Source organism: Bombina bombina, chromosome 1, assembly GCF_027579735.1.
Source record: "Bombina bombina isolate aBomBom1 chromosome 1, aBomBom1.pri, whole genome shotgun sequence".
Taxonomy (NCBI): domain Eukaryota; kingdom Metazoa; phylum Chordata; class Amphibia; order Anura; family Bombinatoridae; genus Bombina; species Bombina bombina.
Window position 1 is genome coordinate 1,113,260,611 of NC_069499.1, and position 26,668 is coordinate 1,113,287,278.

At 40.1% G+C, this 26,668-nt stretch overlaps 1 protein-coding gene across 1 annotated transcript in view; it reads left to right on the top strand.

Moving 5' to 3' along the window:
* Positions 1-304: 304 nt before the first annotated feature.
* MLLT6 (MLLT6, PHD finger containing) overlaps positions 305-26,668 on the top strand; it is a 374,449-nt gene continuing 348,085 nt past the window's right edge. The window contains exons 1-2 of the mRNA XM_053697755.1: positions 305-428; positions 10,163-10,242. Coding sequence (XP_053553730.1) covers positions 320-428; positions 10,163-10,242 — 189 coding nt within the window. The 5' untranslated portion in view covers positions 305-319. The remainder of the gene's footprint in view (positions 429-10,162; positions 10,243-26,668) is intronic.

Sequence of the window (26,668 nt, forward strand, 5' to 3'; positions counted from 1 at the left end):
TGAAGGCCATGTCTTCTTGTATCAGCCTAAACTAATCACTTATTACAAAATATACACATTTTTCTGACCCCTTTTAGCAGTTTAAAATAATCAGTTACCCGGATTAAAGCGTAAAAAAAGGTCGCTCTCGCTCATGCGCATAGTATTCTGAGATTGCGCAAATGCAAACAGATCTCAAACAAAGCGCATGCTCGGTGTCCTTGTTTGTTTTGTGTCCGCACGCGCAGTGCTCCTGGTTGTGCGGAGCAAGCCGCGCATGCGTAGAGTCCCCGGCTGGTCGGCCGCCCGGCCCCGGGGATAGCGGCGGATCCATGGGAGGATGAAGGAGATGGTTGGAGGCTGCTGCGTGTGCTCAGATGAGAGAGGCTGGGCCGAGAACCCGCTTGTCTATTGTGACGGACATGGGTGCAATGTGGCTGTGCATCAAGGTGGGGGCAAATTCGCTGCTATGGGGTACCTACTGACAGGAGGTGACAGATACTGACAGCAGGGTTCAGCTTATAGATACTAGAGGAGATAAGTAACAGAATGATGCTGCCAATAGGGAACTAATATAGAAAATAATATGAGGGGCTGACAGAAGTGTGCAACTAGGATAAAGAGCTGTGTATACAGATGGCGAGTAGAATAGAGAAATACTGACAGACGGTAGCAGATATCAAGAACTGGGGGCTACTTGAACATACATATCGTGAGAGGAGAGGGCAACTTGAACAGCGAGATTCTGAGAGGTTTACAGTAAAAGAGGGATACTGAGAGGAAGCGGCAACTAAATAGATATTGACAGAACAGATATTGATAGAAGGACGTGTCTAGAGGGAAATGCTGGGATAACGTGGACACCTGCTATAGACAGTTTTTAGAAGGTGGCAGCTACAAAAATAAATCTATTGATAGGAAGCAGCCATAGCCAGGGTTATTGACAGGATAATTCAGATATTGATCATGGTGATCAAAAGTATCGAGATGATTGGTCAGTTGGAACAGATACGGACAATAATGGCATACAAATTAAAGGGACAGTGCCTGTAGGGGGCAATTACAATTAATGGAAACTGACAATAGGAACAATTAGAAAGTACCATTAGGAGGTGGGCAATCAAGTAGATTCATGAGAGGGCAAATGGCATTAATAGATACTGACAGCAGGGGAGGTAAATAGAATAAACACTTGGAGATGAGAGTAACTATAATAAAAGATTATAACACTTATCGCAAAAATATTCTGGCAGTATTAAATAACTGGACCAGATAAATAGTGACATGACTGAGAAATTAGAGCAGATGAGTACTGAAAGGGTGGGAAAGTAGCAAGGACATCTGGCAACTCTTAAAGGGACAGTCTACACCAGAATTGTTATGGTTTTAAAAGATAGATAATCCCTTGTTTACCCATTCCCTAGTTTTGCATAACCAACACAGTTATATTTATAATTTTTTTTACCTCTGTGATTATCTTGTATCTAAGCCTCTGCAGACTGCCCCTTATTTCAGTTCTTTTGACAGACTTGCAGTTTAGCCAATCAGTGATGGCTCCCAGGTAACTTCACGTGCACGAGCACAGTGTTATCTATATGAAAAACATGAACTAACACCCTCTAGTGGTGAAAAACCTGTTAAAATGCATTCTTAAAGGGACAGTAAACCTTAAAAATAATGTTATATAATTCTGCACATAGTGCAGAATTATATAACATTATATTAGCGCAATCTTTATAAAACAAAATTTCCCCTTTGAATTAAAAAAAAAAAAACCCTGCTGTTTTACAGACCCGCTCTCTGTGATCTGCTGAGCGGGTCTGTTTTTTTCAAACAGCGCATCGGGGCCAGCTGTATAGTCACAGCCCGGCCCGACCGCGCCATAGCACTAAGTGCAGCTCGCTCCTGCTGTCTGACAGAGCAGGAGCGAGCTGCACTTAGTGCTATGGCGCGGCCGGGCCGGGCTGTGACTATACAGCTGGCCCGATGCGCTGTTTGAAAAAAACAGACCCGCTCAGCAGATCACAGAGAGCGGGTCTGTAAAACAGCAGTTTTTTTAAAAAATTCAAAGGGGAAATTTTTGTTTTATAAAGATTGCGCTAATATAATGTTATATAATTCTGCACTATGTGCAGAATTATATAACATTATTTTTAATGTTTACTGACACTTTAAGAGGCGGCCTTCAAGGTCTAAGAAATTAGCATATGAACCTCCTAGGTTAAGCTTTCAAGTTTCAACTAAGAATACCAAGAGAACAAAGAAAAATTGGTGATAAAAGAAAATTGGTTAAAATTACATGCCCTATCTGAATCATGAAAGTTTTTTTTTGGACTAGACTGTCCCTTTAATGCAGAGGTGTGAGTCTTTAATAGTCAAATGCTGTCACCTGAGTATACAGATGCTTACAGGTGGATGTAGCTAGAGAATATAGATGGTATTATGAATGTGGTAAGTAAAACAGAGAGAAACTGACTGGCAAATGTGACCATAATAAAAAGAGACAGTTTGGATTGTTAGAGTATATGTTGGAAAGTGGACAAATACAAATATTTTATTAAATGTAACATGATATAATCTCAGAGAAAATGCTTTACCTAGAGTGGAGATATTGTTAGGTGGAGAACACTGTGGAGAGGATGAGTATTAAAGAACATATATGGTTGTATATACGAGTCCACTCAATATTAAAGAAAGGAAAAAGGCACCTTTTTGTTTATCTATCTATCTATCTATCTATCTATCTATCTATCTATCTATCTATCTATCTATCTATCTATCTATCTACAATATACATAAAACCAAGTGACAGTGGAAGCACAAGATATCTAAGTTAAGTTACAGTTTAATGGGGTAGAGTCTGTTTTTTTTATAGCATAGGTGAGGTATAGTTTACATGGTTGTGAACATGAATATTTGCATGCATTTGTTTTCAGATGTTTGCTGTTCATATTTCTGTTAATAGAATTTGTATTAGGGATGCTTTTGTATACACTTGCTAAGAGGTGTGTGTGTGTCATAATGAGAGGCTTGTGTGACCTCAGATGTCCACATAATTTAAAAGGACATACTTGAAAACGAGAGAAATCTCAATGTATCCTTCCTGGTAAAATAAATAAATAAAAGTGTAATGTTAAAGGGACAGTAAAGTAAAAATTTAACTTTTATGACTCAGATGTAGCATGCAATTTTAAATAACTTTCCTTTTTATGTCTTTTATCTAATTTGCTTAGTTCTTTTGGTATCATTTGTTGAAGAGCATATCCAGGTAGGCTCAGGTGCAGCAATACACTACTGAGAGCTGCCTGGTGATTGGTGGCTGCATATATGTCTCTTCTCATTAGCTCACCCAATATGTTCAGTTAGATTTCAGTTGTACATTGCTGCTCCAAAATTAACACTTTTAAAATGTAAGTAAATTGCAAAGTTGTTTGAAATGACATGTCCTATCTGAATCAGGAAAGGGAAAAAAAATGAATTCATGTCCCTTTCAGAAAAATATATATGTATGTGTATTGTTTTCTTTTTTTTCTTTTGTTATAATAGAATATTAAGGCTTCTGATTAAATTGAATGTGTGGTTATTTATGCTCTGAGAAGTCCCTTTTGAGTTGTGTTTAGAACTGGAAAGGTTTGCTTGTGTTGTAAATTCAACTTTATCCTACAAATCTCTTGTTTCTTTGATTGTGTGTACACTATGATGTGAAAGTTTGTGTTTTGTAATGTTTATGAATATAAACTTTCTACGAGAGGAGTGTTGATTTTTGGAGAAAGGTCCCTGTTCCTTGGGTTGCATGCTGCTGACATACGGATGTGGTCTCTTTCTTTCTCTTTTAAATCTTTTTCTGAGTCGCTAGACAAAGATATCAGGAAACCACATGCGGAGGTGGTATGAGTAGTGTGTGAGCAAAGTAGGAGTATAGTGTGTGCGTATATATACTGATAGGTAATGAATGTGGTTTTAATCATAGATGGGTGAGCAGATACATTGTATATACTTATGCATTGCCTGAAGAAAATAATATATATGTATTTTGTGTGTTTTTGATTTCTTGGTTCACCATAGTAGCCACTCACCCATTGTGAGAGTTTTTTTCCCTTTAGGTTTGCTGGGCAGAAACAACACTGTCTCTATGCACTCTGGTCTTTAGGTAGTTCTACCCTTTCATTTTCATATTTTTTATTTCTGTCCATCCAAATGGATAAGACCTGTTTACTTCCGTTTTTTTAACATTACATAAACTATATGAGATTGTAATGTAAAATGCTTAATTATACGTAGCAAATATTGTTTGCAATATACTTTAATTACTTATTTTGTCCCCATTTTACTGTAATTTAGCTCTGCATATTGAAGGCTTCCAATTTTACTGAGTTTCTTTAAAGTAACTGGCACACTATGTTGATATCTGTTTCCTTTATCAGATTTATTTTTATACTTCATGGGAACCTGTTGAACTCTGGACGGTTTAGTTATCAGGCAATCATTTTTCATTCTTTCATTATTGTATTCTTGATTTTTGTTAAAGGGACAATGTATCCTATATTTTTTTTCTAATTAACCTGCTGCAGTGTATTGAATTATTTAAAAATATATATTTTACCTTTATAATTATATCGGCATTTGAAATATCTGATTTTGCGGGTGGTATTCCTACCTGTACTGAAAGTTTGGCTATAGAAAAGCTGTGTTAACATACCTGCCGAAAGAAGGGTGGTTAGGAGAGAGACATAATAAAATGTTATATTTTCAGTTCTCTCAAATATTCGGCTTTGGTATACAGACAGAGATAATATAAATAAGCATGTGTGTGTACAGAAAGTGATAAAATAAGGAGATCTGATTTGCCTGCAAGCTGAACTTATTTTAATGGGTTTGTAGTTTCAAAGACCAAAACAATCTATTTCATGTACAAAAATAAACCTTAAGAAGCAATTTTTCATTCATTTTATACTCTGCAGCTGGTATATCAAGTCATTGGAAAACATTAAAGAAAAAACTATTTTATAGTACACTGTTTATAGTACACTGTCCCTTTTAAAAGGTATTACAGTTTCTTAGAAACAAACACACAGACTACTGTTTATTTTAGTGTTTGCTTGTCCTCATAAGCGAGTGAACCATTAATACTTTAGTTTTATTTATACACATTAATACATATTTTTAACATGGTACATTGTTGATCTTTCATATGTATGGCTTAAAATGTGTGACTTTAACTGCCAGTCTAGTCAAAATTAAATGATTCAGATAGGGCATGCAATATTAAACAACTTTCCAATTTACTTTTATCCTCAAAATCGATTAGTTCTCTTGGTATTCTTTGTTGAAAGCTAAACCTAGGTAGACAAATATGGTAATTTTTAAGCCCTTGAAGGCCACCTCTCATCTCAGTGCATTTGACAGTTTTTCACAGCTAGAGGGTGTTAGTTCATGTGTTCCATATAGAAAACATTGTGCTCACGCCTATGGAGTTACTTATGAGAGGAGACTGATTGGCTAAAATGCAAGTCTTTCACAATTACTGAAATAAGGGGGCTGTCTGCAGAGGCTTAGATACAAGGTAATCACAGATGTAAAATGTGTATTAATATAACAGTGTTGGTAATGCAAAAGGGAAGGTTTACTGGCATTTTTCACCAAACTACATTTACCTGTACAAGGTAGTCCTGAGTCTGCTTACAAAATCATTTATATTAAAAGGACAATACATTTAAAATGTTATTCCTCATAGCATGTATTATTATGAGTAATTACAACAATCTGCTATGCCATTTAATTCTTTATTTTGCTTGCTTTACCTGTACTTTACAGGGACAGTAAAGTCAAAATGAAACTTTCATGATTCAGATAGGGCATGCCATTTTAAACAACTTTCCAATTTACTTTTATCATCTAATTTGCTTTTTTCTCTTGGTATTCTTAGTTTAAAGCTAAATCTAGGAAGGCTCATATGATAATTTCTAAGCCCTTGAAGGCCGCCTCTTATCTGAATGCATTTGACAGGTTTCACAGCTAAAGGACTTTAGTTAATGTGTGCCATATAGATAACATTGTGCTCATGCCCATGTATTTATTTAAGAGTCAGCACTAATAGCCTGAAATGTAAGTCTGTCAAAAGATCTGAGATAAGGGGGCAGTCTGCAGAAGCTTAGATACAAGGTAATTACAAAGGTAAAAAGTATATTAATATAACAGTGTTAGTTATGCAAACTGGGGCACGCTAAATAAAGGATTTATCTATCTTTTTAAACAACAACATATCTGGTGTTTCCTGTCCCTTTAACTGTTTGTGAAAATGTTAAGTTAGATATATCATAGCGGCAGCCTATTCTGAAAGTCATAAGTCAGTGTTCCACATGAATACATTTTAATTTGCATTTAAAATAATTTATCTTTGTTGTTCAATATTAAACTCATATGATCTATGCTTAAGGAAATATTGTTTTGGCAAATGGTTACTTTGGAAAGTCAAGGAATACAAAAAGTAATTCTTATCTATCATTTTTTTTCTTGGCACATTACCTTAATAAAAGGTTAGACATTTCCCCTACGGGCTGAAAGTTCTTAATTTAGCTTTATACAAAAATGTGATGCGAAGTGTGGACTTTTTGTCTCTCTCAAACTTATGCATAATGATTCATATAGAGCATGCAATAAAAAACTTCCAATTTCTTTAATTTAGGGGCCCCATCCGATATGCAGCGTCGCCGGCAACGCCAAAATTTGCGCTGGTTTGGTATCCTATATACAGCGTAACATAGAAGCTACGCTCGTATATTTCACACTTCGGCCGTCGTTTTTTGGCCCATAGACTGATATAGAAAAGCCGCGCAATTTGGTATCCAATATACAGCGTAAGGACTTACGTGGCGAAAATGGAAAAATCTTACTCCATTTTCACCTCGCCACAAAATGCAGATGTAGTAAGCCTTACGCTGATTATTGGAGCCCCGTAACTCCCTAAACTGCCTGCAAGGTAAAACCTAACGCATGCGCAATGTCTATCTACCGCAATACCTAATAAAGTGTTTAACCCCTAAATCGCCGCTCCCGGACCCCGCCGCCACCTACATTAAATGTATTACCCCCTAATCTGACCCCCGTACACCGCCGCCACCTATATTAAATATATTACCCCCTAATCTGACCCCCCTACACCGCCGCCACCTATATTAAATATATTACCCCCTAATCTGACCCCCCTACACCGCCGTCACCTATATTAAATTTATTAACCCCTAATATGATCCCCCCTACACCGCTGCCACCTATATTAAATATATTACCCCCTAATCTGACCCCCCTACACCGTAGCTCTTATTCTATTGGCTATTCAAATCAGCCAATAGAATTACAGTAGCTCTCATCCGATTGGCTGATTTGAATTTGAAGGCTCAAATCAGCCAATAAGAATTCAAGGGACGCCATTTTTAATCGCGTACCTTGAATTCCTATTCAGTGTACGGCGGAGATTGTATGAAGAGGATCCTCCACGCTCCATGGCTCTGCGGTCTTCAGTTCCAGCGTCGCCGATCTTCAGTTCCAGCATCGCCGGTCTTCAGTTCCAGAGTGGATGGTCTTCAGCTCCGCGGTCATCGGTCTTAAACTCCTCTGCGCCGGCTGGTTCCTTGAAGAAGAAGAAGAGGTCGCCGCTTGGAAGAAGACTTCACCGCCTGGAACAGGACCTTCTCCGCCAGTCTTCAGGACCGGTAAGGAGCACTTGGGTGTTAATTTTATTATTTTGGGGGGCTTTTTTATTTTATTAGGGGGCTTAAAATTAGGTGTAATTAGCTTAAAATTCTTGTAATTTTTTTTTTATATTTTGTAATTTAGTGTTTGTTTTTTGTAATATAGTTTAGTTTATTTAATTGTATTTTAGTTGAGATAATTGTAGTTTATTGAATTAATTTATTGATAGTGTAGTGTTAGGTGTATTTGTAACTTAGGTTAGGATTTATTTTACAGGTAATTTTGTAATTATTTTAACTAGGTATCTATTAAATAGTTATTAACTATTTAATAGCTATTATACCTAGTTAAAATAAATACAAAGTTACCTGTAAAATAAATATAAACCCTAAAATAGCTACAATGTAATTATTAATTATATTGTAGCTATCTTAGGGTTTATTTTATAGGTAAGTATTTATTTTTAAATAGGAATAATTTAGTTAATAATATTATTATTTAGATTTATTTAAATAATAATTAAGTTAGGGGGTGTTAGGGTTAGACTTAGGTTTAGGGGTTAATATATTTAATATAGGTTGCAGCGGCAGTGTAGGGGGATTAGATTAGGGGTTAATATACTTAATATAGGTGGCAGCGGTGTAGGGGGATCATATTAGGGGTTAATAAATTTAATATAGGTGACGGTGGTGTAGGGGGGTCAGATTAGGGGGTAATATATTTAATATAGGTGGCGGCGGGGTCCGGGAGCGGCGGTTTAAGGGTTAATACTAGGATAGGTTTATTGCGGTGTGGGCTATGACGGTTTAGGGGTTAATAATTGGGCTTATTGCGTTGTGGGGGGTTGTCGGTCTAGGGGTTAATACATTTATTGTTAGGAGTGAGAGGGGGGATTGCGGATAGAGGGGTATACGTGTCGGGCTATTTTTGGGAGCTGTGTTAGACAGTAACGGGAGATTTAAGACTTTAGTTAGTTTTTTTAGGCGGCGGCAGTTTCTAAAGTGCCGTAAGTCACTGGCGACTCCAGAAATTTGTACTTACGCTTATTTCTGGACATCGCTAGTTTGTCCGACTTACGGCACTTTAGCAACTGTCGGGGCCGTATATGTGATAGCCCGATGTGCGAGGTGATACTACGGGCGGCGCAGGTTTCCACGCTTGCGCCGAAACCTGCGCCGTATATCGGAATTGCGCCCTAGGTATTTTTTTATTAGATTTTCAAAAACAGATACAATTGCAATCATGACAGACAAAGCTTACTCTGGTGGGCATGGTATAACTTCATCAACAGTTAATCAATGTACAGTGATTGTACAGGCTTTGCAATTATATTCTTTGGTTAAGTCCATAGTTTAATTTGTCTTATTCATTGGTCCCAGTTAATATTAAACATATAATTTTTATGTGCAGACTCACTCCTTAAGCTACTGAGCATGTGCACAAGTTCACAGAATAAACGTACTGGAGTGTGTGACATGCTGATGGCTGTCACATGATACAGGGACAGGAAAATTAAAGGAAACTAATTTTTTTTCAGAAATCTACTGCTGATTTGAAATTCAAAGTAAGTTGTATTGTCTATTATGTATTTGTTGATTATGAATTTATTAGTTTAATGTCCTGGAGGGGGGTTTCTTTTCTGTCTGTCAATCTGAAGAAGGAAATTCTTTAATTTGCCAAATGCTTCTTTTGGAAAGAAGCCAAGTAAATAAAATTCTGTGTGAAAAATGCATTGTCGTCTTTTTGCTTTATTATGTATTGTAGATAACAATATGGGTTAGATATTTTAATTTAGTATTTCTAATTATACAGTTCAGTCTTTAGTTTCCCTTTAAAATGGCTGCATCCTGACCCTGTCTCTATCCCTTGGGACTTGACACTGATTTTTTCTTTCCGTTTTTTAATTTCTGTCTTCACTATTAAATGGACATGGAACATATATTGTTGTCTCTGCTGCATTGAAAAATATAGCATTTTAAATGTATTGTAGTTATTTTGGTGTGTAAAAATGGACGATCTTGTGCTTAAAAAAGAAATGTACATATTGTTTTCTGGCTTGTGGAGGCTTGTCCCTGTCAACCAGTGCAGCCAGTGAGCAATTGATACTTCAGTATCAGTTGCATGCAGATGCACATTTCCTGCTAATTTCAATTTCAATTGTAAATCCCCCCCCATATACAACTATTCTTAACACTTTTTATATTAAATAATTGAACTTATTAATAATTAACTGCTTGCACAATTTCTAAAACCCTTACAGCAACTCTCACATTACAAATCCTTTCCCGTTAACCATTGTCTCTAAAATAATACCATATCGCCTATAGCAATAGTATTTTTTTTTCAAGCTATCTTTAATTTAGCTTCCCCTTTTATGGTCACTGGTGTTCACTATTAGTTTCTCATCTCCCCTTATTGATAATATCCATTAAATCCACAGTTATGTTTTCTTTCTTTCTCTAGTAACCTTTTGTCTCCCTTTTTCTTCTAGCCTGCTATGGGATTGTGCAGGTTCCCACAGGACCCTGGTTTTGTCGGAAATGTGAGTCTCAGGAGAGGGCTGCCCGAGTGGTAAGTATATATGCTGCATTTATACTGTCATTTTTATTTAAATTATACTGTGTGTGTACCCCAAGGCAGAACATGCTGTGATCTGAGAAGCCATCGCAGAAAATGCAGCAGTTCTGCAGAAAGAAAAGGACACATGCATAAACTTTAATCAGAATTAATTTTACAGTGCTGCGCTACATCAGGCTTTTCTCTTCAAACAGTGCTGTGCTCTGGCTGCGTAAGTTTTCCTTAACGCAGTCAAGCCAGAGCTGTTTGAAGAGTACAGTCAAATATGGAGCAGTGGTGCAAAGTGACAGCAAATTGATTTTTTTAACCCTGCCCCCTATCCTTTCCCAGTTTGCAAAGCTATGACTCCTGGGTGTAAGACATTTTTAAGAACAATTAACCTTTTTTTATTACTACATTTTTACCTTTTATGTCATGTTAGACCAAGAGCAAAGGAAACAAATTTATTCAAGAGACATTCTAAAAATATATTATAAAACTTAAAAAATTGCTTTATTCTCCAATTATTCATCAAACTTCAATTAAGCTGGGGCTTTGTTGTAAACAGCTTCATTTAAAATTTTAATTTCAAAGTGACCTGCAGAAAATTATCACAAAAAAAATCTCCTCATTGCAGAAAGTGAAAAAAAAGTGTTTATGATGCGTTCTGTATTTAATTTTGTGTGTGTGAAATAGAATACTGTATATAAAAGTGCTCTTCAACGTTGTAGGTACCATTTATGGAGGGAATATTTCTTTTTTTTTTTTCCAATCATATATTCATTGATTTTAGTTGTTAGCTGACAGTAACTTATACCAAAGATTTATCCTGATTGCTAGAAACACATGATGCAGACGTGCTTTAACCCCCATGGTAAACTCAGAATACACAAAACTGTAGTAAATTAATACCTTGTTTCCTAGTAACTCATACAGTCAATGAAGGGTTCAATCACTTTTACTAAACACACCCTCAGCACTGATATAACCCTTTTATTCCTTTATATTCTCACCAATGTGATGTATGCAGCCTAGTTAGAATGATCACAAAATATGGCGCATTCCTTGCTGGTAAGGGTTAATGTATAAACAATAAGTACTCTAGTAACTAAAGCTAGAACAAAAAAAATAGTTTAGAGAAGGATATATAAATAAGTAAATCAATCAATCAATATTGAGGATAGTATAACATTTATTACATTAATTCTTTGAGATATGTCTCTAAAAGGTGCTCCAATATATCAAAATGTTTAAAAATACAGGAAACACTTAAAAGATAGGATTTATTATGCGCTAATTTAAAATAATAATAATGTGTTCATACACCGGTGTACACATTCACACTCCCACCCTAACCTAATAAAAGTGATGCCAAAATCAATGCTATAATTCAATCCACATATTTACAATGTCAGTTCCATAAAAAAAACTCCCAGGATTGCGATATGGGCTGTATGCTTTGCCACCAGACACTTATCTTCCTTAGTTCGTCTTTATCAGATAAAGTTCTTAAACTAAAAGGTGCAGGGACTCTGGAACAAGTATAGGTCTTTTTAGAAGGAAATATTTGTGTCTCAAAAGTACTTCCCACTTATCTTATTCCGTTTTTTTGTTGTTGTCAAAAACAGTACCTGTCAGTCAGCTGTACCTTTCGTTTCGTCACTGGGTCACTGAGCTGCTGGGCAGGTCACAGAACTGCTGTGTGGGGCCTTTTTGTCTTCCCAATCCCTTACCTCTCTGTAAGAATCTGCTGTATAGCGAGTGCTGTTGGTTTTGTTCCGTACTTCCTGGGTGAATCACGTGACCGTGGGTAGCCAATCTCTCCAAGGTTCACCCTACGTCACGTCTAGATTCCCCAGGCTGCTTCTTAGTTCTCCATTTTCTTTCATGTAATTGGCAAGAGTCCATGAGCTAGTGACGTATGGGATATACAATCCTACCAGGAGGGGCAAAGTTTCCCAAACCTCAAAATGCCTATAAATACACCCCTCACCACATCCACAATTCAGTTTTACAAACTTTGCCTCCTATGGAGGTGGTGAAGTAAGTTTGTGCTAAGATTTCTACATTGATATGTGCTTCTCAGCATTGTTGAAGCCAGATTCCTCTCAGAGTACAGCGAATGTCAGAGGGACGTGAAGGGAGTATCACTTATTGAATACAATGATTTCCCTAACGGGGGTCTATTTCATAGGTTCTCTGTTATCGGTCGTAGAGATTCATCTCCTACCTCCCTTTTCAGATTGACGATATACTCTCATTTTACTATTACCTCTGCTGATAACTGTTTCAGTACTGGTTTGGCTATCTGCTATATGTGGATGGGTGTCTTTTTGGTAAGTATCTTTTTTATTACTTAAGACACCTCAGCTATGGTTGGGCACTTTATGCATTTATATAAAGTTCTAAATATATGTATTGTACTTACATGAACCTGACTCAAGGCAAATATATTTCCTTCTGCAGACTGTCAGTTTCATATTTGGGGAATATTAACATTTTTTAAGAAAATTTTTTATTACCTGGGGTTTAGTCTTTTTTTCAATTGACTACTTCTTGCAAGTGCGGGCGGTATTAGGCCTGCGGGTGCACCAAATGCTAAACTTTATTGCGTCATTTTTGGCGCAAGAATTTTTTTGGCGTGAAAAATACGTCTATGACGCAACTTCGTCATTTCCGGCGTCAGAATTGACGCCGAAGCCTTACACACGGTTGCATCATTGGTGACGCGAGCGTGTCATTTCTGGTTATTATTGGCGCCAAAAAAGTTTCAGTTACGTTGTGCGTCATACTTGGCGCCAAACTTTTTCATTATTTCAATACCCCATTGATGGTTGCCTTTTTTTTTTTTCTATCAGAAGGCGTATGCTATTTGCATTTTTTCCCATTCCTGAAACTGTCATATAAGGAAATTGATAATTTCTTCTGTTATGTGTGATCAGTCCACGGGTCATCATTACTTCTGGGATATAACTCCTCCCCAACAGGAAATGCAAGAGGATTCACCCAGCAGAGCTGCATATAGCTCCTCCCCTCTACGTCACTCCCAGTCATTCTCTTGCACCCAACGACTAGATAGGATGTGTGAGAGGACTATGGTGATTATACTTAGTTTTTATAACTTCAATCAAAAGTTTGTTATTTTACAATAGCACCGGAGCGTGTTATTGCCTCTCTGGCAGAGTTTGAAGAAGAATCTACCAGAGTTTTTACTATGATTTTAACCGGAGTAGTTAAGATCATATTGCTGTTTCTCGGCCATCTGAGGGAGGTAAAAGCTTCAGATCAGGGGACAGCGGGCAGATGAATCTGCATTGAGGTATGTAGCAGTTTTTATTTTCTGAATGGAATTGATGAGAAAATCCTGCCATACCGTTATAATGACATGTATGTATACTCTACACTTCAGTATTCTGGGGATGGTACTTCACTGGAATTACTCTGTAAAAAGTACATTAAACCTTTTAATAGGTATTTATTATGTTAAACGTTTTTGCTGGAATGTAGAATCGTTTGCATTTTCTGAGGTACTGAGTGAATAAATGTTTGGGCATTATTTTTCCACTTGGCAGTTGCTTGTTTTAATTGTGACAGTTTCGTTTCTCTCTCACTGCTGTGTGTGAGGGGGAGGGGCCGTTTTTGGCGCTCTTTGCTACGCATCAAAAATTTCCAGTCAGTTACTCTTGTATTTCCTGCATGATCCGGTTCATCTCTAACAGAACTCAGGGGTCTTCAAACTTCTTTGAAGGGAGGTAGATTCTCTCAGCAGAGCTGTGAGACTTATATATTGACTGTGATTAAAAACTTTGCTCTCTTATTTTTACGTTTCAAATTTAATTATTGTTACTTTACTAATGGGAACAAACCTTTGCTAAAAGTTGTGTTGTTTTCAAGGATTGATGCTATAACAGTTTTTCAGTTCATTATTTCAACTGTCATTTAATCGTTTAGTGCTTCTTTGAGGCACAGTACGTTTTTGTTAAATAAGATTGTAACCAAGTTGCAAGTTTATTTACTAGTGTGTTAAACATGTCTGATTCAGAGGAAGATACCTGTGTCATTTGTTCCAATGCCAAGGTGGAGCCCAATAGAAATTTATGTACTAACTGTATTGATGCTACTTTAAATAAAAGCCAATCTGTACAAATTGAACAAATTTCACCAAACAGCGAGGGGAGAGTTATGCCGACTAACTCGCCTCACGTGTCAGTACCTGCATCTCCCGCCCGGGAGGTGCGTGATATTGTGACGCCTAGTACATCTGGGCGGCCATTACAGATAACATTACAAGATATGGCTACTGTTATGACTGAAGTTTTGGCTAAATTACCAGAACTAAGGGGCAAGCGTGATCACTCTGGGGTGAGAACAGAGTGCGCTGATAATACTAGAGCCATGTCTGATACTGCGTCACAGCTTGCAGAGCATGAGGACGGAGAGCTTCATTCTGTGGGTGACGGTTCTGATCCAAACAGATTGGATTCAGATATTTCAAATTTTAAATTTAAATTGGAGAACCTCCGTGTATTACTAGGGGAGGTTTTAGCGGCTCTTAATGATTGTAACACTGTTGCAATACCAGAGAAATTGTGTAGGTTGGATAAATACTTTGCGGTACCGGCGAGTACTGACGTTTTTCCTATACCTAAGAGACTAACTGAAATTGTTACTAAGGAGTGGGATAGACCCGGTGTGCCGTTCTCACCCCCTCCAATATTTAGAAAGATGTTTCCAATAGACGCCACCACACGGGACTTATGGCAGACGGTCCCTAAGGTGGAGGGAGCAGTTTCTACTTTAGCTAAGCGTACCACTATCCCGGTGGAGGATAGCTGTGCTTTTTCAGATCCAATGGATAAAAAATTAGAGGGTTACCTTAAGAAAATGTTTGTTCAACAAGGTTTTATATTGCAACCCCTTGCATGCATCGCGCCGATTACGGCTGCGGCAGCATTTTGGATGGAGTCTCTGGAAGAGAACCTTAGTTCAGCTATGCTGGACGACATTACGGACAGGCTTAGAGTCCTTAAACTAGCTAATTCATTCATTTCGGAGGCCGTAGTACATTTAACCAAACTTACGGCTAAGAACTCAGGATTCGCCATTCAGGCACGTAGGGCGCTGTGGCTAAAATCCTGGTCAGCTGATGTAACTTCTAAGTCCAAATTACTTAATATACCTTTCAAAGGGCAAACTTTATTTGGGCCCGGTTTGAAAGAAATTATCGCTGACATTACAGGAGGTAAGGGCCACGCCCTGCCTCAAGACAAAGCCAAAGCTAAGGCTAGACAGTCTAATTTTCGTTCCTTTCGGAATTTCAAAGCAGGAGCAGCACCAACTTCCACTGCACCAAAACAGGAAGGAGCCGTTGCTCGTTACAGACAAGGCTGGAAACCTAACCAGTCCTGGAACAAGGGCAAGCAGGCCAGGAAACCTGCTGCTGCCCCTAAGACAGCATGAATCGAGGGCCCCCGATCCGGGACCGGATCTAGTGGGGGGCAGACTCTCTCTCTTCGCCCAGGCTTGGGCAAGAGATGTTCAGGATCCCTGGGCGCTAGAGATCATATCTCAGGGATACCTTCTAGACTTCAAATTCTCTCCCCCAAGAGGGAGATTTCATCTGTCAAGGTTGTCAACAAACCAGATAAAGAAAGAAGCGTTTCTACGCTGTGTACAAGATCTGTTATTAATGGGAGTGATCCATCCGGTTCCGCGGTCGGAACAAGGACAAGGGTTTTACTCAAACCTGTTTGTGGTTCCCAAAAAAGAGGGAACTTTCAGGCCAATCCTGGATTTAAAGATCCTAAACAAATTCCTAAGAGTTTCATCGTTCAAAATGGAAACTATTCGGACAATCTTACCCATGATCCAAAAGGGTCAGTACATGACCACAGTGGATTTAAAGGATGCTTACCTTCACATACCGATTCACAAAGATCATTACCGGTATCTAAGGTTTGCCTTCTTAGACAGGCATTACCAGTTTGTAGCTCTTCCATTCGGATTGGCTACGGCTCCAAGAATCTTCACAAAGGTTCTGGGTGCCCTTCTGGCGGTACTAAGACCGCGAGGAATTTCGGTAGCTCCGTACCTAGATGACATTCTGATACAAGCTTCAAGCTTTCAAACTGCCAAGTCTCATACAGAGTTAGTTCTGGCATTTCTAAGGTCGCATGGATGGAAAGTGAACGAAAAGAAGAGTTCTCTCTTTCCTCTCACAAGAGTTCCATTCTTGGGGACTCTTATAGATTCTGTAGAAATGAAGATTTATCTGACAGAAGACAGATTAACAAAGCTTCTAAATGCATGCCGTGTCCTTCATTCCATTCAACTCCCGTCAGTAGCTCAATGCATGGAGGTGATCGGCTTAATGGTAGCAGCAATGGACATAGTACCCTTTGCACGTCTACATCTCAGACCGCTGCAATTGTGCATGCTGAGTCAGTGGAATGGGGATTACTCAGACTTGTCCCCTACTCTGAATCTGGATCAAGAGACCAGAAACTCTCTTCTATGGTGGCTTTCTCGGCCACATCTGTCCAGGGGGATGCCATTCAGCAGGCCGGACTGGACAATTGTAACAACAGACGCCAGCCTACTAGGTTGGGGCGCTGTCTGGAATTCTCTGAAGGCTCAGGGACAATGGAATCAGGAGGAAAGTCTCCTACCAATAAACATTCTGGAATTGAGAGCAGTTCTCAATGCCCTTCTGGCTTGGCCCCAGTTAAAAACTCGGGGGTTCATCAGGTTTCAGTCGGACAACATCACGACTGTAGCTTACATCAACCATCAAGGAGGGACAAGAAGCTCCCTAGCAATGATGGAAGTATCAAAGATAATTCGCTGGGCAGAGTCTCACTCTTGCCACCTGTCAGCAATCCACATCCCGGGAGTGGAGAACTGGGAGGCGGATTTCTTGAGTCGCCAGACTTTTCATCCGGGGGAGTGGGAACTTCATCCGGAGGTCTTTGCCCAAATACTTCGACGTTGGGGCAAACCAGAGATAGATCTCATGGCGTCTCGCCAGAACGCCAAACTTCCTCGCTACGGGTCCAGATCCAGGGATCCGGGAGCGGTTCTGATAGATGCTTTGACAGCACCTTGGAACTTCGGGATGGCTTATGTGTTTCCACCCTTCCCGCTGCTTCCTCGATTGATTGCCAAAATCAAACAGGAGAGAGCATCAGTGATTCTAATAGCGCCTGCATGGCCACGCAGGACTTGGTATGCAGATCTAGTGGACATGTCATCCTGTCCGCCTTGGTCTCTACCTCTAAGACAGGACCTTCTGATACAGGGTCCATTCAAACATCAAAATCTAACTTCTCTGAAGCTGACTGCTTGGAAATTGAACGCTTGATTTTATCAAAACGTGGTTTTTCTGAGTCTGTTATTGATACCCTGATACAGGCTAGGAAGCCTGTTACCAGAAGGATTTACATAAGATATGGCGTAAATACCTATACTGGTGCGAATCCAAAGGTTACTCCTGGAGTAAGGTTAGGATTCCTAGGATATTGTCTTTTCTACAAGAAGGTTTAGAAAAGGGTTTATCGGCTAGTTCATTAAAGGGACAGATCTCAGCTCTGTCCATCTTGTTGCACAGGCGTCTGTCAGAAAATCCAGACGTCCAGGCCTTTTGTCAGGCTTTAGCTAGAATCAAGCCTGTGTTTAAAACTGTTGCTCCGCCATGGAGTTTAAACCTTGTTCTTAACGTTCTACAAGGAGTTCCGTTTGAACCCCTTCATTCCATTGATATAAAGTTGTTATCTTGGAAAGTGTTATTTTTAATGGCTATTTCTTCGGCTCGGAGAGTCTCTGAGTTATCAGCTTTACATTGTGATTCTCCTTATTTGATTTTTCATTCAGATAAGGTAGTTCTGCGTACTAAACCTGGGTTCTTACCTAAGGTAGTCACTAACAGGAACATCAATCAAGAGATCGTGGTTCCTTCCCTGTGCCCGAATCCTTCTTCAAAGAAGGAACGTCTTCTACACAATCTGGATGTAGTTCGTGCCCTCAAGTTCTACTTGCAGGCAACTAAGGATTTTCGACAAACGTCTTCCCTGTTTGTCGTGTACTCTGGTCAGAGGAGAGGTCATAAGGCTTCGGCTACCTCTCTCTCCTTCTGGCTTCGTAGCATAATTCGTTTAGCCTATGAGACTGCTGGACAGCAGCCTCCTGAAAGAATTACAGCTCATTCTACTAGAGCTGTGGCTTCCACTTGGGCCTTTAAGAATGAGGCCTCTGTTGAACAGATTTGCAAGGCTGCAACTTGGTCTTCGCTTCATACTTTTCCAAATTTTCCAAATTTGACACTTTTGCTTCTTCGGAGGCTATTTTTGGGAGAAAGGTTCTTCAGGCAGTGGTTCCTTCTGTATAATGAGCCTGCCTATCCCTCCCGTCATCCGTGTACTTTTGCTTTGGTATTGGTATCCCAGAAGTAATGATGACCCGTGGACTGATCACACATAACAGAAGAAAACATAATTTATGCTTACCTGATAAATTCCTTTCTTCTGTTGTGTGATCAGTCCACGGCCCGCCCTGTTTTTTAAGGCAGGTAAATATTTTTTAAATTATACTCCAGTCACCACTTCACCCTTGGTTTCTCCTTTCTCGTTGATTCTTGGTCGAATGACTGGGAGTGACGTAGAGGGGAGGAGCTATATGCAGCTCTGCTGGGTGAATCCTCTTGCATTTCCTGTTGGGGAGGAGTTATATCCCAGAAGTAATGATGACCCGTGGACTGATCACACAACAGAAGAAAGGAATTTATCAGGTAAGCATAAATTATGTTTTCTCCTACATTGGTATATCCGGTCCACGGCTTCATCCTTACTTGTGGGATATTCTCAATCCCTACAGGAAGTGGCAAAGAGAGCACACAGCAGAGCTGTCCATATAGCTCCCCTCAGGCTCCGCCCCCCCAGTCATTCTCTTTGCCGCTCTAACTAGTAGCATCTCCACGGGGGTGGTAAAGAGTATGTGGTGTTAGTTGTAGTTTTTTATATCTTCTGTCAAGAGTTTGTTATTTTAAAATAGTGCCGGCTTGTACTATTTACTCTGCAGCAGAAAGTGATGAAGATTTCTGCTGAGAGGAGTATGATTTTAGCACCAGTAACTAAAATCCATTGCTGTTCACACGCAGGACTGTTGAAACCAGAGAACTTCAGTTGGGGGGAACAGTTTGCAGGCTTAACTGCTTCAGGTATGATCAGTCATTTTTCTAACAAGACCAAGTAATGCTAGAAGACTGACAGAAATCCCCTCTGGGATAGGTAAGCCATTTTTCTTAGACTCTGTATAAAATTATGGCTTATATTAAGGGCTCTATGCTGGTTGACACTATTGTGGGCTAAATCGATTGCTTTTTGGCATGTTTGAAGTAAAAATAAGGTGTTTTTTTTCAGACTTTGAAACACTTATGGGGTTTAATATTACGCCTGGCAGTTACTTAGACACCTAATCTAGTCAGAAAGGCCCCTCCACTCTGGAATGTAGAGGGAGGAGGCCTCATTTTCGCGCCTCAATTGCGCAGTTGTTTTCACTAGGCAGTTCATGCAGCTTCACGTGGGGAGTCCAGAGGCTTCAGAAAGGACTTCAGAGAGGCTTATTTCTTACTTAAATAATCCCTAAGGAAGGTAAAGGCCACAGTAGAGACTGTGGCATGGGACTGTAGTGTTTTTAACCGGTTAACTGATGTTATTAGCTCCGGTTTGGGCATTAAGGGGTTAATTGGTTTGAAAATTTGTGTGCAATCTTCTCAAAGCATTAAGACACTGTGGTGAAAATTTCATTAAAATTGGATGTTTATTTGATGGTTTTCTGATGTTTCAGTAATAAAGTGTGCACTTTTATTATTTAAAGAGACAGTAACGTTTTTGTCAAAAATAATTTTTATTGCATTGAAGTTCTGTCTAAGTCTGTCAAACATGTCTGACCCTTCAGATAGCCTATGTTCTGTATGTGTAAAGGCCAAGGTGGTTCCCCCATTAAATTTATGTGTGAAGTGTGCCATAGCGTCCAAACAGCTTAAGGACCGTACAATCACGCTTAAAGATGTAGCCCAAGATGATTCTTTAGCTGAAGGTAGTGAGGATAGCTTGCTATCCCCTCCTTCTGTGTCAACACCAGCTATGCCCGCGCAAGCGATGCCCAGTACATCTAGCGCTCCAATTGCTATTACTATGCAGCAGTTAGCAGCAGTAATGGATAATTCTCTCGCAGCATTTTTATCCAAACTGCCAGCTTTTCCAAAGAAGCGTGATTGCTCAGTTTTAAATACAGAAAATGAGCAAGCAGACGCAGAGGATAATTTATCTGTAGTGCCCTCACATCAATCTGACTTGGCGGTGAGGGAGGGCCTGTCTGAGGGAGAAATTTCTGACACAGGAAAAATTTCTCAGCAGGCAGAGCCTGATACCATAGCATTTAAATTTAAGCTAGAACACCTCCGCACCCTACTTAAGGAGGTCCTAGCTACGCTTGATGATTGTGACCCCTTGGTGGTCCCAGAAAAATTGTGTAAAATGGATAAATTCTTAGAGGTCCCAGTACACACTGATGCGTTTCCGATACCTAAGAGGGTGGCGGATATAGTGACTAAGGAGTTGGAGAAGCCAGGTGTACCTTTTGTTCCCCCTCCTATATTTAAGAAAATGTTCCCAATTGTTGACCCCAGAAGGGACGCGTGGCAGACGGTCCCCAAGGTAGAGGGGGCAGTTTCAACGCTAGCTAAGCGCACGACTATACCAATAGAAGACAGTTGCGCTTTCAAAGATCCTATGGATAAAAAATTAGAAGGTTTACTTAAGAAAATTTTTGTTCAACAAGGTTTTCTTCTTCAACCAATTTCTTGCATTATTCCTGTAACCACTGCAGCGGCTTTTTGGTTTGAGGAACTAGAAAACTCGCTCCAGAAGGAGACTTCTTATGATGAAGTCATGGACAGAATTCACGCCCTGAAGTTGGCTAATTCTTTCATTACAGATGCCGCTTTTCAGTTAGCTAAATGTAGCGGCGAAAAATTCTGGTTTTGCAATCGTGGCGCGCAGAGCGCTTTGGCTAAAATCTTGGTCGGCGGACGTGTCGTCCAAAACAAATTTGCTTAATATTCCTTTCAAGGGTAAGACCCTATTCGGGGCAGAGTTGAAAAAAATTATTTCAGATATCACCGGGGGAAAGGGCCATGCCCTTCCACAGGATAGACCTTTCAAAGCTAAAAATAAGTCTAATTTTCGTTCCTTTCGCAATTTCAGGAACGGACCGTCTTCTACCTCTGCAGCCTCTAGGCAAGAGGGTAACGCATCCCAGCCCAAACCAGCATGGAAACCATTGCAAGGCTGGAACAAGGGTAAAAAGGCCAAGAAGCCTGCTGCTGCTACCAAGACAGCATGAAGGGGTAGCCCCCGATCCGGGACCGTATCTAGTAGGGGGCAGACTTTCTCTCTTTGCTCAGGCTTGGGCAAGAGATGTTCCGGACCCCTGGGCTCTAGAAATTGTCTCTCAGGGGTATCTTCTAGAATTCAAGGACCTTCCTCCAAAGGGAAGGTTCCACATGTCTCGCTTGTCTTTAGACCAGATAAAGAGACGGGCATTCTTACATTGCGTAGAAGACCTTTTAAAAATGGGAGTGATACACCCAGTTCCAACAGCAGAACAAGGACTGGGTTTTTACTCAAACCTGTTTGTAGTTCCCAAAAAGGAAGGAACTTTCAGGCCAATTCTGGATTTCAAAAAAAACCTAAACAAATTCCTCAGAGTTCCATCATTCAAAATGGAAACCATTCGGACAATTTTACCAATGATCCAGGAGGGTCAATATATGACTACTGTGGACTTAAAGGATGCGTACCTGCATATTCCTATCCACAAAGATCACCATCAGTTCCTAAGGTTCGCCTTTCTGGACAAGCATTACCAGTTCGTGGCTCTTCCCTTCGGATTGGCCACTGCCCCCAGAATTTTCACAAAGGTACTAGGTTCCCTTCTAGCGGTGCTAAGGCCAAGGGGCATTGCAGTAGCACCTTACCTAGACGACATCTTAATACAAGCGTCGTCCTTTCACAAAGCAAAGGCTCATATGGACATTGTTCTAGCCTTTCTAAGGTCTCACGGGTGGAAGGTGAACATAGAAAAGAGTTCCCTGTCCCCGTTCACAAGGGTTCCCTTCCTGGGAACAATAATAGACTCTGTAGAAATGAAGATCTTTCTGACGGAGGTCAGGAAGTTAAAACTTTTAAACACTTGTCGAGTTCTTCAATCCATTCCTCAACCCTCCATAGCTCAGTGCATGGAGGTAATAGGACTAATGGTTGCGGCAATGGACGTGGTTCCCTTTGCTCGAATTCATTTAAGACCACTGCAACTGTGCATGCTCAAACAGTGGAATGGGGATTATGCAGATTTGTCTCCCCAAATACAAATGGACCAGAAAACCAGAGACTCACTCCTCTGGTGGTTGTCTCAGGATCACCTGTCTCAGGGAATGAGTTTCCGCAGACCAGAGTGGATCATTGTCACGACCGACGCCAGCCTCTTAGGCTGGGGTGCGGTCTGGGAGTCCCTGAAAGCTCAGGGTCTTTGGTCTCGGGAAGAATCTCTTCTCCCGATTTAAACATTTTGGAATTGAGAGCGATATTCAATGCGCTCCAGGCATGGCCTCAACTAGCGGAGGCCAAATTCATCAGATTTCAGTCGGACAACATGACGACTGTAGCGTACATCAATCATCAGGGAGGAACAAAGAGTTCCCTGGCGATGAGGGAGGTATCCAAGATCATCAAATGGGCAGAGGATCACTCCTGCCATCTATCAGCAATTCACATCCCAGGAGTGGACAACTGGGAAGCGGATTATCTGAGTCGTCAGACTTTCCATCCGGGGGAGTGGGAACTTCACCCGGAGGTTTTTGCCCAGTTAACTCAACTATGGGGCCTTCCAAATCTGGATCTGATGGCGTCACGTCAGAACTCCAAAGTTCCATGTTATGGGTCCAGGTCCAGGGATCCCAAGGCGACATTGGTAGATGCCTTAGTGGCGCCTTGGTTGTTCAATCTAGCTTATGTCTTTCCACCGTTTCCTCTTCTCCCCCGGCTAGTAGCCAGGATCAATCAGGAGAAGGCTTCGGTAATTCTAATAGCTCCTGCCTGGCCACGCAGGACTTGGTATGCAGACCTGGTGAATATGTAATCGGTTCCACCATGGAAGCTACCTTTGAGACAGGACCTTCTAATCCAAGGTCCATTCGAACATCCAAACCTAGTTTCCCTGCAACTGACTGCTTGGAGATTGAACGCTTGATTCTAGCTAAGCGTGGGTTTTCGGAATCAGTTATAGATACTCTGATTCAGGCTAGAAAGCCTGTCACCAGGAAAATTTACCATAAGATATGGCGGAAATATCTTTGCTGGTGCGAATCCAAGGGTTACTCATGGAGTAAGATTAGGATTCCAAGGATACTATCTTTTCTCCAAGAAGGATTGGAGAAAGGTCTGTCAGCTAGTTCCCTAAAAGGACAGATATCTGCTCTGTCTGTTTTGTTGCACAATCGTCTGGCAGCCGTGCCAGATGTTCAGGCATTCGTACAGGCTTTAGTCAGAATCAAGCCTGTCTACAGACCTGTGGCTCCTCCATGGAGTCTAAATTTAGTTCTTTCAGTTCTTCAAGGGGTTCCGTTTGAACCTCTACATTCCATAGATATTAAGTTACTATCTTGGAAAGTTTTGTTTTTGGTTGCTATTTCTTCTGCTAGAAGAGTTTCTGAATTGTCTGCTTTGCAGTGTAATTCACCCTATCTGGTGTTTCATACAGATAAGGTAGTTTTACGTACCAAGCCTGGTTTTCTTCCAAAATGGTTTCCAATAAGAATATTAACCAGGAAATAGTTGTTCCTTCTCTGTGTCCTAACCCAGTTTCTAACAAGGAACGTCTGTTACACAATCTTGATGTGGTTCGTGCTTTGAAGTTTTATCTAAAAGCAACTAAAGACTTCAGACAAACATTGTCCTTGTTTGTCGTCTATTCTGGCAAGAGGAGAGGTCAAAAGGCGACTGCGACCTCTCTGTCTTTCTGGCTGAAAAGCATCATCCGGTTGGCTTATGAGACTGCTGGAAGGCAGCCTCCTGAACGAATTACAGCTCTTTCCACCAGAGCTGTGGCTTCCACATGGGCTTTCAAGAATGAGGCTTCTGTTGAACAGATCTGTAAGGCAGCGACTTGGTCTTCACTGCATACATTTGCCAAATTTTACAAATTCAATATTTATGCTTCTTCGGAGGCTATTTTTGGGAGAAAGGTTTTACAAGCAGTGGTGCCTTCCGTTTAGGTTACCTGACTTGTTCCCTCCCTTCATCCGTGTCCTAAAGCTTTGGTATTGGTTCCCACAAGTAAGGATGAAGCCGTGGACCGGATACACCAATGTAGGAGAAAACAGAATTTATGTTTACCTGATAAATTTCTTTCTCCTACGGTGTATCCGGTCCACGGGCCACCCTGGCATTTGGTCAGGTTTAAATTTTTATTTTTGTAAACTACAGTCACCACTGCACCCTATGGTTCTCCTTTTTCTCCTAACCGTCGGTCGAATGACTGGGGGGGGGGCGGAGCCTGAGGGGAGCTATATGGACAGATTATAGAAATATTATAGAAATAAAATAATTGATTTTCCCCATAACAGTGTCCACCAGTGATTTAAGCCCTTTAACCAAGCCATCCTTCTATACTGAGTCTCAGAATATGGCTTACCTTCCCACATGGGGATTTTCTGTCAGTCTTCTAGCATTACCAAGTCTTGTTAGAAAAAAAGTGACTGAGCATACCTTAAGCAGTTAAGCCTGCAAACTGTTCCCCCCAACTGAAGTTCTCCGGTACTCAACAGTCCTGTGTGGGAACAGCAATGGATTTTAGTTACAACATGCTAAAATCTTTTTCCTCTCAGCAGAAATCTTCATCACTTTCTGCCTCAGAGTAAATAGTACAAACCGGCACTATTTTAAAATAACAAACTCTGATTGAAGAAATAAAAACTACAAATCTAACACCACATTCACTTTACCCTCCCGTGGAGATGCTACTTGTTAGAGCGGCAAAGAGAATGACTGGGGGGGCGGAGCCTGAGGGGAGCTATATGGACAGCTCTGCTGTGTGCTCTCTTTGCCACTTCCTGTAGGGATTGAGAATATCCACAAGTAAGGATGAAGCCGTGGACCGGATACACCGTAGGAGAAATAAATTTATCAGGTAAACATAAATTCTGTTTTTGCTTTATATGTTGTTTTTTCTTTTACATTTTGCAAGATGTCTCAATCTGATCCTGCCTCAGAAGTTTCTGCTGGAACATTGCTGCCTGACATCGGTTCTACCAAAGCTAAGTGCATTTGTTGTAAAATTGTGGAAATTATTTTGCCGAATGTCATTTGTAATAGTTGTCATGATAAACCTTTTACATGTAGATAGTGTGTCCATCAGTAATAGTACATTGCCAGTTACAGTTCCTTCAACTTCTAATGTACATAATATACCTGTGAATTTTAAAGAATTTGTTTCTGATTCTATTTTGAAGGCTTTGTCTGCATTTCCATCTTCTAATAAACGTAAAAGGTCTTTTAAAACTTCTCATTCAGTTGATGAAATTTCAAATGACCAACAACATAATAATTTATCCTCTTCTGATGAGGATCTATCTCATACAGAAGATCCTTCCTTAGATATTGACACTGACAAATCTAGTTATTTATTTAAAATAGAGTATATGCCTTCTTTATTAAAAGAATTGTTAATTACTTTGGATATTGAGGTAACCAGTCCTCTTGACGTTCAGTCTAATAAACGTTTAAATGCTGTTTTTAAACCTCCTGTAGTTTCGCCGGGGGTTTTTCCTATTCCTGAGGCTATTTCTGATATGATTTCTAAGGAATGGAATAAGCCAGATACTTCTTTTATTCCTTCTTCAAGGTTTAAAAAATTGTATCCTTTACCAGCAAAGTCTATAGAGTTTTGGGAAAAAATCCCCAAAGTTGATGGGGCTATTTCTACTCTTGCTAAACATACCACTATTCCTATGGAAGATAGTACTTCCTTTAAGGATCCTTTAGATAGGAAGCTTGAATCTTATCTAAGGAAGGCCTATATATAATCAGGTCATCTTCTTAGACCTGCAATTTCTTTGGCTGATGTTGCGGCTGCATCAACTTTCTGGTTGGAGAATTTAGCGCAACAAGAAATGGATTCTGACTTATCTAGCATTATTCGCTTACTGCAACATGCTAATCATTTTATTTGTGATGCCATTTTTGATATTATCAAAATTGATGTTAGATCCATGTCTTTAGCTATATTAGCTAGAAGAGCTTTGTGGCTTAAATCTTGGAATGCTGATATGACATCTGAATCTAGATTACTATCTCTTTCTTTCCAAGGTAATAATTTATTTGGTTCT